Source organism: Balaenoptera ricei, chromosome 21, assembly GCF_028023285.1.
Source record: "Balaenoptera ricei isolate mBalRic1 chromosome 21, mBalRic1.hap2, whole genome shotgun sequence".
Lineage (NCBI taxonomy): Eukaryota > Metazoa > Chordata > Mammalia > Artiodactyla > Balaenopteridae > Balaenoptera > Balaenoptera ricei.
In genome coordinates, this window is record NC_082659.1 from 14114824 (window position 1) to 14125753 (window position 10930).

The 10930-nt window shown below is 40.2% G+C and overlaps 1 protein-coding gene and 1 non-coding gene across 3 annotated transcripts in view; both read right to left on the reverse strand.

The window, feature by feature from the left end:
- Window positions 1-10930, reverse strand: part of LRP2BP (LRP2 binding protein) — a 42009-nt gene that overhangs the window by 21157 nt on the left and 9922 nt on the right. For both annotated transcript variants that reach the window (XM_059909740.1, XM_059909741.1), the window contains exons 5-6: window positions 10723-10835; window positions 7953-8066 (exon numbers count right to left, since the gene is read on the reverse strand). In XM_059909740.1, the coding sequence (XP_059765723.1) occupies window positions 7953-8066; window positions 10723-10835 (227 nt within the window). The remainder of the gene's footprint in view (window positions 1-7952; window positions 8067-10722; window positions 10836-10930) is intronic.
- LOC132356767 (U6 spliceosomal RNA) lies at window positions 4721-4825 on the reverse strand. The gene has a single exon (XR_009500044.1). It is a non-coding gene; the product is annotated as a U6 spliceosomal RNA (small nuclear RNA).

A 10930-nucleotide genomic window follows, 5' to 3' on the forward strand; every position in this document is an offset into this window, starting at 1 on the left:
GAATGCAATCTCAATAAAGTTCGGGCCTGTCTCCAGCATTCACATCCCCATCAGGATCTGCTTTTGGTGTAGCCCCGCGTGCAGCAGCCCTCACCAGGTTGCCAGGGGTTTCTGCACGAAGCAGATCTGCCTCCTCTCAAGCTTTATCCAGCACCATCTTATGCTCTTCTGAAGTGAGGAGAGTGTTTAATAAATTTTGAACATCTGCCCAGGTTGGGTTGTGGGTTACAAAAAAAAAAAAAAAAAAAAATCAATGAAGGTTTTCCATTCTCGAGTCATCTCTATAAGTTGGCATATTGTTCTTCCAATTAAATAAATCCAAAGTGGACAGGGAAGTGGACCCAGATCCATCCCATCACCTGCCCAGTCTCAGCATTCACAGCCCCAGTGGGGACTTGCCTTAAGGGATATTGCCTTCCCCGCATTTGGGTAGCTCCCTGGCCAAGCTGCACACCCTGGCAGGTGATGAGAGGGGAGGCCATTCCTGTTTCTCAACCCTCAGAGACTGGGGTGGGGGGAGGGCACAGGCGCCCGAGAGCCTGAGGTTCAGATGCTGACAGTGAAGGAGCGACAGCACCCTCCTGTAACGGTGGAGGAGCATCAGAGCCGTACGCTGAATTCCCAGCAAGTCATCCTCCTTTTCATTAGAATCAAGCAAAACAGGTTTCTTTGCCTTTCCTTCCTGTTGGACCATTACCTTACATCTACTCTACACAGGTTTATTCTGATACAAGAACGTAAGAGACTGTACATAAGGTATTTCATCCCATTTTTATTCCTGTTTACAAAATAAATCTACTTGCAAAGTTGTATTGTAATTTAAGGATCCATTTTCAGGCCATTGTGCTCCAGAGTCTAGAGGATATGATGGTCATTTAGTGTTACAAGAAATAACCATCCTTTATTTTTCCATGGATTCATAACTGAAAGTCTCCCAATTTCGGAGAACGTAGCCTAGAGGGCTGCAAGAGGGAACCGAATTAACATTGCCCATTTTGAAGTGGCTTTGTTCCCAGGTGGGTGCAGCAACAAAATCTAAGGGTCCTTGCTACAGTCGCCAAGAAACTCAACCCCCAGTAGCCAATTCCTAACAATTAAGACAATCAGACATAGACAGACATGGACAAACAAGACCAAAACAAAACCAAAAACCAGAGCCCTGGGCCTTTAACTCAGGTACAGAGTACCTCAGCAGCTGTAACCTTTTATATTGTCTGCCAAAATCCCATCAGGTGGGCCTCTGACCCATGATCCTTCAGGGTTCCAAAGACAATCTAGGCACAGGTGCATTTCTTTAATGAGGTTACCCTAAAAACACCTTCCAAATCCAAAAGCCCAAAACCCCAAAAATGTTACTGAAAGTCGGGTCCAGCTGCTTGCCACTCAAAAGCCAATATTCGAGAGGCAAGGCTAGTGGAAAGTTTGCTTTATTTCTGAGGCCAACAACGGGGAGAATGGCGGACTTCTGTTCAGAGACTGACTCCCCACTGACAAATCGGTGGGCAAACACTTTTAAAGGGGAGTTTCAGGGGTGTTTAGGCGGAGGGAGGGGGCTACATGCAGAAACAGCCCAGTCAGCTCCAACAGTCACCTTGAAATTGGTCCTGTGGTGACCAGCGTCATCTTGATTGTTTTAAGTACAGTTAGTCTTCAGTTCCAGGGTCGGTTTGCTCCCATTTCTTTGAGGCCAGTCCTCAGAACTGTGGTAGCTTAGGTCATGTCTACAGTCTGGTCATCATGTAGTTAATTTCTTTCACCTGGTGGGGTTTCAGTATCTATGAAACAGCTCACAGGACATAGCTCATAATACTATCTACAGCCCCTGAGGAGGGACTAATGGTCCCTGACTTCATTCAGTGACTAAGCTATTATAACTTGGTCTTGTTTTCCTTTGCTTCTGCACTTTCTCACTTCTCTGAATTTATTCTTTGACTAAAGTTTTTCTACAGACAAAAGGCAGGCAGAGGACATGGAGGGGAAGCACCATAGGGTCCTGCTCCATTTCCTCTCTTTGCTACAAGATGAAACTGAGCGCGGAAGGTCAGCAGCGCCTCCCTGAAAACCCAGGGTCAGTCTGGGAACGGACGCGCCAGGGAGCTGCTCGGGCTGGTCCACAGGTCCTCAGTGCCTGCAAGGGGCCGACGAGCCATGGGCCAAAGGTTCACCCGGACTCACCTCTTGGCTGGCTCACCACATGGGTTACCGAACCAGATCTGTCTTGCCAGACGCACAGCAAGCCAAATGCGGAGACACCGAGGTTTGCAGCAAAAAGAGGGCTTATTTGCAAGGCAGCCAAACCAGAAGACGGGAGAACAAATCTCAAACCAGCCTCCCAGCAGGCACGCAGGCAGCTCGGGGTATTTATGGGATAAGGAATAAAACAGCAGGGCGGTCCGAGGCATGGGGAGCGTGCGGGGCGTGGGGAAAGGTGATTGGGAAAAGATGTGGGAATTGGCGGGTAATCTTCTCTCTGCGCAGCTGTAACTAAGATGCAGGCCTCTGCACGTTCAAAACGTCATGAAGCAATGGACGCCTGTGGATGCCCAGTTGGAGAGTCGATGGTCCTATCTAGTCTTAACCAGCTCAGCTCAAACTAGATGCCACTGGCTCCAAGTTCCCAGAAAACAACTCAGGCAAACATCTTATTGTTTATACATGTGCAGCTTGGAGGACACATGAGTCTTAAAACGACTTTGATTAGTAAAGGCAGGTGAAGTGGATTTAACCCACAGTTTCAAAAGCTTCAAAAATCACTCCAAAGAAGAAAATAATATTTGACAGTCAAGTACATTTTTATACACTGCATTCTAACTTTTACTCCTCACTAGTCTCTCAAAGTGCTATTGCTGGCTAAACAGCACAGTAATAGATGAGAAAATTAAGGTGTTTTACTGAGTCCCAGATCATGTGGATTTACTTTTGTGAGTGTGTGAGGTAGGTGTCTACCATTTTTTTCCCCAACTGGTTAGTAAGAGAGAACTTACAGTATAATGGTAGTAGAGTGAAGTGTTCGTGTAAATCCTCCCACAGATAGCAGTGATTAAATCAGGACCAAACATAAAGAACAACTTTCTAAAGGCACTGGGAGGGACTTCCCTGGTGGCACAGTGGTTAAGAATCCACCTGCCAAGGCAGGGGACACGGGTTGGAGCCCTGGTCTGGGAAGATCCCACATGCCGCAGAGCAACTAAGCCCGTGCGCCACAACTACTGAGCCTGCGCTCTACAGCCTGCGAGCCACAACTACTGAGCCCGTGCGCCTAGAGCCGGTGCTCTGCAACAAGAAATGCCACCACAATGAGAAGCCCGCGCACTGCACCAAAGAGTAGCCCCCGCTCTCCACAACTAGAGAAAGCCCGCGTGCAGCAACGAAGACCCAACGCAGCCAAAAATAAATAAATAAATAAATAATTTAAAAAAAAAAGTTATTAAAGGCACTGGGAAGTTTACCAAAGCAAACACAAACTGGAAGAGGAATGACTCTTGAAAACTGCAACTGAAAAGGATCCTTGAAGTTCAGTGAACTCCAGACAGGATAAACAAAAACCCTCTCCTAAGCACGCATCATAGTCAAACTGCTGAAATCCACAGAAATCCTGCAAGCAGCCAGAGAAAAAGGACACATTATTTACAGGGAACCTAATACAATCAGAGACTGACTTCTCATGAGAAGCTTGAAGATTTTACAATGGCATTTTTAAAGTGAGGAAAGAAAAAACTCAACCAGCAAAACAATTCATCAAAAATGAAGGCAGACTGAAGACATTTTCAGGTAATTAAAATTGTAGATAACTCATCACCTGCACACTTACAAGAAATGCTCTTTAAAGGAAGTTCTTCAGGTTGAACGGAAAAGGAATATGGTGCCAGATGGCAACACAGGTTGATAGAGAGGAATGAAAAGCCCCAGAAATGGTAAATATGTACAAATATAAAAGGATACCCAGGCACATATATACATACCTGTGTATGTATTTTTTCCTCTCAATTTCTTTCAAAAGATATATGACTAAAGCAAACATAATGCGGTTTTGTATCAATATTTTGGGGTTTATAACATGTAAATTTCAAGACATTTCAAACCTACCACACAAAGCATATTTGGTTCAACCAGACTCTGGACCAAATTAGTGTCAAGAACTTGGTAAATTAATAAAATGATAAACATTAAAAGAATTTGCTCTTTGCCCCTTTACCTTGGGTTAACTGAACAGACCTACAGAGGCCATCTTCTTTTTTGCTCCTCTGACCTCCATATATAACTACATTCAAGCCATTCTATTTTGGAGTTGCCATATGCCAACCCGTCGAATCTACCAATTTTCCTGGTCTTTCTACACCTTCATGTTCTTCCCACATCAGCTTATTCTGTATCTGTCACCGTACTCATTCCTTTGTCCCTCTTTCCCTCCATGACACTCACTCATGTGGCAGATATCTTATTTCTCCAGCTACTCTGCTGTACTTAAACCACTGAACATGGCTGGAGAAAAACATAACCATGCTGACAGGTCCTTCTTACAATTTGTGACTTCAAATTTCAGAGCGAGCTCTCCCCTCACAAGCAATACTATCAGTTTGTCTCATCAACGATCTCTCCCACTTATCTGGAAGAGAAGATACTACTTCAGACCTTTTCCTTTCTCTTCAGACTTCTGCTGTCCCCTTGCTCCCTCTCCTCAGTCTCAGCTCATGGATTCAACTTTTTAAATATTTTTATAAAAAATATGGAACAGTTCATGAATTTGTGTGTCATCTTTGCACAGGAGCTATGCTTATTTTCTCTGAATTGTTAGAATTTTAGGATACATCCTGCCACAGCAAACACATGGCTTCACTTTTATTTCACTGAGAAAACAGAAAGAATTGAAAGAAACACCAAATCTATCAGTTTACCTTATTCATCATCAATTTCTTCCTCTCTACCAGATCTTGTGTGTCAACTTACAAATAATACTGTAAGATCTTTGATCTGGGAGAAAACTCTCCCTTGATCCCATGATCCCTCCCAGTTATTGCACATATATTTGTTCTACTTTATAACAAAGCTCAGTGCTTATCTCCACTTCCTTACATCCATATGTCTCCTCCACCCACTCCAATCTTGGTCCCTTATGACCTTGGTCCCACTGAAATGCTTTTGTCAAGATCTCCAGTGAAATTCATCTTAGTATGTCTGATAGTAAGTGCTCAGTTTTCATTCTACTCACCTCTCAGCAGAATCTGAGACAGATGATCACTCCCTCCTTCTTGAAACAGTTTCATCGTTTGACTTTCAGATCACCACACAGTCCTCATTTTCCTCTGTCCTCCCTGTCTCCTCCTTCTCATTCTCCTTTGCTGGCTAGCTATTCTTTCCGTTATGACCATGAAATATTGGAGGGCTTCCAGTCCCTGGCCTTGACCTTTGGCTCTTGTCTAGGATACTCACTCATTCAACAATCTTATCCAATCTGGTGCTGTAACTCCCACTGCTCCACAGATAGCCCCCCACTGATTTCTCTAGTCCTGTCGGCACCGTTGAGCTCCAGACTCTCTACCTGACATCTCTACTTAGGTGTCTTAACAGGTACTTCAAATGAAACATTCAAACATAAATGTTTCGCTTTTCCTCCTGTACCGCAACCGTGCTTCTCCCTCAGTCACCCCATTGTTATTAAATGGCAACATCATCCACTCAGGACAAAAAGTAGGAATCATCCTTGATTCCTCCCCTTATCTCTGCCCCTCTCCCAATCCATCAGAAAGTCCTGTATCCTCTTAAGAGCATATCCTAGATCTGTCCACTTTTCTCTATTCCCACCACTATAATTTCAGTTAAAGCTGCTATTTTATCTGAACTATTGCAGTGGCTTCCTCACTGGACTTCCTGCTTCTACTCCTGCCTCCATTCAATCCATTCTCCACACAACAGACAAAATGATCTTTAAAAATGTTAATCATATTAATTGCACTCCCTTTTGGTGTCTTCACACTGCATTGAGAATACAATCCATTTGGCTGTAGTTTGCCAAGTTCCACGTGGTTTGGTCCCTGTTTCACTGTTTTGACTGTATTCCAGCTGTACCATCCTTCCTCAGGCCTGAACACGAGCTATTTCCTCTGCCTGGAGTGTGATTCACCTACATCTGTATATTGCTCCTTCTTGCTGCTCAGTTCTTCCTTCAAGTATCAGATAAAATGGTGGAATGACACAGGGAAGAAAACTGTAATCCCAGAGCCAAAGTCTTCAGGTTAACGTTAGAAAATCACCAACAACCAGGAAATTGATAGAACTAGGAAAGCAATGAGTTGGTATGAACTTCAAAGTAGGTACACTTTGTGCCTGAGGTGGAGGAGAAATAATAGCTAGAAAGTGAATTGGGAAATGAAAATAATACCAGCTCTACCTTTGAGCACTATGGTACTTTGGGAGGTTGTAAGGAGAGCCCTCCTCTAAAGAGGGCTGCTTGTGGGACAACCAAGTTTCTGATAAGGCAAGGAAGTGAAGGAAGTAGTCTGAGAAAAAGGCTGAGAATACAGAAGATCTTAGAATGGCATACAGAAAAGTAGAAAGAATATTACATAAAAATTTGCATAACTACCACATAGATTGTCAGTAATAACATTTTGCTATATTTGCTTCATCTATTTTTTTTGGTGACTTGTTTCAAGTTACATGCCAATATGAAAATATCAGGACACTTCACCCCTAAATATTTCAGTATGCACTACAAAAGAAGACATTTTTCTGCTTAAGTACCATATAAGTGTCACTTCTAATAAAGTCAATATTATGAAAAAAAGGCAGGAGAGAGAATTAATCTAGATGAAAGAAGCTTGCAGATGTTACAACTCAGTGCATTGGGCGGTCCCTGACTGAATGCTGGCTTGAAGACTACTTTGGGACAATTTGAGGATTTTAAATATAAACTGGGTATTAAATGGTATTAGGGAATATGTGTTAGTTTTGGTAGATGTATTCAGTATAAATTCTATTTTTTGAAAGTAAAATTTTTTAAGATTTGTTTCCACAAGTTTAAGTTGTTTCATTGCAATTTGTTCCCCAGTCTTCTCATGTTTGATTGACAAAATGTGTTTTCTTAACTTTTTGAGACTAGAGTTCAATTGTCATCTAATTTCTATTGTATGTCTTCTGGTTAGGCCCTGTCAGAAATTAAGCATTTTATTGCTTTCTGCTTTATTCTATTTTTGTGCAGCAAATATTTTTCACTGATATTATTACTATATCTTTGGTAAATTCAAATTGTTGATTCTTTTTGTTTATGTAAATTCTTTCTGGTTAGATTGTTTAAAAGTTTTAAAAAGATATAGTTATATTATCCTACTGTTATTACCATTTTCCAAGGACCTATTTCTAAATTCCATGTTAAATAATCCTATAACTTGGGTGATGGTACAGTCATGATACCATTTAAATAGAAATAGGGGACCATTGAGTTAGAAAGCATGAATTAAGTATAAAACCAATTTTTCAAAAAAATTTGCATTCTAGAGAGAGACTTAAGAAGTTTCATGGCAAGTGTGACTGTCTAATGAACACATTCTGGTTTCAGCTTATCTTTTTTTTTGCATAGGGCAATACACGGAAGAATATACTCTAAAATAATAACAAAGTTCATATTTGATAGTAAAATTTGGAGTGATCTTATTTTTGCTTATTTTCTAACTTTTCTCCATGTTCATGTAGCTTTGAAGTAACTTTTAAAAACAAAGGAAAACATTTTAAAGCAAAAATGTTATTGACGGCTAATAGCAGCAAGGAGAGGGGCAAAAAGAAATTTGTTTTTTACATAAATGTAAAAATGACTAGTGCTATCCTTTAAATGCTGAAAGGATAGATAATTATTTAAGTATAAGTATAGAAATATATTATTAAAATATAATTTTAACTGTATCAAATAATCCATAAACAATGAAATCTTAAACACTGTGAACAAAACAATAACTTACAGCGTCTGCAGTCATCCCCAGGCCATCATAATACATCACTCCTAGCTGGTAAGTTGCCTGATGATCCTTTTCCTTGATTTCTTCAAACTGTTCTAATGCTTCTTCATACCATCCCTGTAAGCTCCCAGGAAATACTGAATTATTTTCATTATTACCTTAAAGTAATCCCAAATACTTAGTTCCCACCTAAATCTAGCTAGCAGCACCAAATAAAAGACAGCAACAGATTTATGGAATTTGCAAGTAAGCTATTGACAACAATCAACACACTATAAAATCAATAAAATAAACCTAAATATGGCAACTGAGGGAACTGACCAGGAGGAACCTGGGTCAGACTCTCTTTGGCTTTCACTCTTACTCTTGGCTGTTGCCAAACCACTCTCTAAGTGATAGCCTAGCTCTCTGCTCATTCCAGCCTGCCGTATCACCCGCTACTCCTGGAGTCTGAGAAACTTCAGAGCTGGGGCCAAAGAATCTGAGAAAAGATAAACATCAGGATATCCGCTACTACTAAATATCCACTATGATATGGCTCTTCCAGTTTTGCCATTTTCTAGCTAGGGAGAAGACACAGAACAACAAACGTGATTCTCCAAAATTATCTTTCTCCCATACTTCCTATAAAAACCTACGTGTCATATGTCATTCATTTAAGGCTCCTCAGCGTTATAGGATATAATAGCAAATACGATGAAGTGTAAGGAACAAAATTGGGGCTTATGTCTTAATCCACCACGGAAAATGCCTTACGCTAAAGAATAAATCATTTGTAACAGTGGAAAGAGAGTCTCTGAGTTGGAAGGTCATTACTAGGAGGAGCAGGCCAGAGAAAAGCAACTTTTGGAAAACACAGGAACAATTGAATTTCTCTTTTCATAAACTGTAATTAATCAACAAACTGATAAAATTAATAAAAACTGTACCAAAATGCTAACAAATATTTATCTTAAAGAACACATAACAATGAGTAAATGACTGAGTTGTAAAGATTCATTCTCCTTTCTGGCTAATGTTTGGCCAACATATAAGAGGGCTGGAAAACTTAGAATACTCTATACAGAGGAAGAGAAAGGAAATCCTTTTAGTTTTTCATGATTTTAAATACCATACACATGCTGGAAAATCTCAGATATATACTTTCAACTCAGACTTCTCCTTTGAGATCTAGAGTCTTACATGTAGTTTCTACTTTGAAACATGTATACTTGGATGACTAAGGGGAATCTCAAACATAAAATGTCCAAAAACTGAACTCCTGATGGTTCCCTCAAAACTCACTCCTCCCCACTTCTCTATTTTTCAGTCCATGATGCCATTACCTGTATCTCCAAAATAAATCCAGGACCCAGCTCCACTGCTGGGTCAAGATCACCACCCTCTCTTGCCCCAACTAGTATAATTTTCCCCTAAACTGGTCTTGGTTCTATGCTTCCCTTCCAATCCATTCATCACAGTCTCAAAACACTTCAATGGCTTCTCACTACATTTTAAACAAGGCTTATCTAGAGCCATTCTCTGCCTTGCTGACTATGACATTGGTCTCTTAATTCCTAGAGCTCACCAAACTCTTCCTCATCTCAGAAACGTTGCATTTGTTCTCTCTTCTACCTGGAATGCACTTCCCTATGGCTGTTTGCATTGCCTGTTTCCTTGTCTTCAAGTTTTAGTTTCAGCAACAGGTATTTCCGCCCTATCCCTAAGTTATTCTCTATCAGAGTACCCAGTTAATTGCTTTCATAGTACTTTAACTTATTTTTAATTATATATTGATTTATTTTCTTCCTCTAGACTGTAAGCTCTATGAAATGGGGACCATTCTAACTCCCTCATCACTGTATAGCTAGTACCTAGCATAATAGTAGCAAATACTTATAAAGCAGTTACTAGGTGCCAGGCCCTGTTAGTATTTTTACAATTAATATACCCTCATAATAGCTCTATGAAATGCATATTATTACACCCTTTTACAGATGAGGAAACTGAGGTACCAAGAGGTTAAGCATTTGTGCCCAAGGATACAGTTACCAAGCAATGGAACCATATTTGAACCTATGCCCAAAGCTGAAAGATCATTCTCTGAACCATTACGCTACGTGATCCTCACAGTGACAGGTGCATTATGAGTCCTCAACAAATATTTGTTGCCAGAATGAATGAAGGAGCCATCAAAAGATAAGTAAGTGGGATATAGGTGAACAGCTGCCCAAACATTCAGTGGATAGTGAGGGGTTGGGGACAGCTGGTCCCTTTTCGCATCTTCCCTTGGGGTTCAGTGAACAACTGAAGCTATATTGCTGAAGTTGGAGTGATAGTTTGCATAGGTCCTCCTAGACCTACTTTGCAAACCTCAGCATAATGTGGATAAAGAGGGAAATTCCCTCCTTACTCCATATAGGAACATACAAAGCTGCCTTTAAGTACTAGATAAGAATCAGGATTTTTAATTGTTAATAAAATGAAAATATTTTATAAATGATGTTGAATATATTGGGCAAAATATAAAAATTAGATTTTTAATTTATCATGTGAAAATGGATTTCATACCAAAATGACTCCTATAAATGACATTACTTAGAATGACTTTTATGGAGAAAGGTTGAATATCTCCATAAGCTGGGACCAATGTATCATACTTAAATCTACAACCATAATGTATGGACTTTGACAGAATTTCCCTGGTTTAACAATGTAAGGAACTCTATAGGAAATTGTGCTATGAAGATCTAACAGCAGCTTGATATGAAAACAAATCAACAAAAAATGATACCTCTTCAAAATACAGTTGACCTCGTAGGAAATATGCCAGAGTATCCCCTCTTCTTATTCTTTCCTTCAAGAGGTGCAAGGCCTTATCCACCAAACTAGCATGGCTGTAATGATCTGATTTTTTAAAAAGTAAAGAATTCCATCTTTATCCATACAATATGAATTTTCTCTCTTAAAGTAATAAATTAAATAGAATTCATCTGACACTG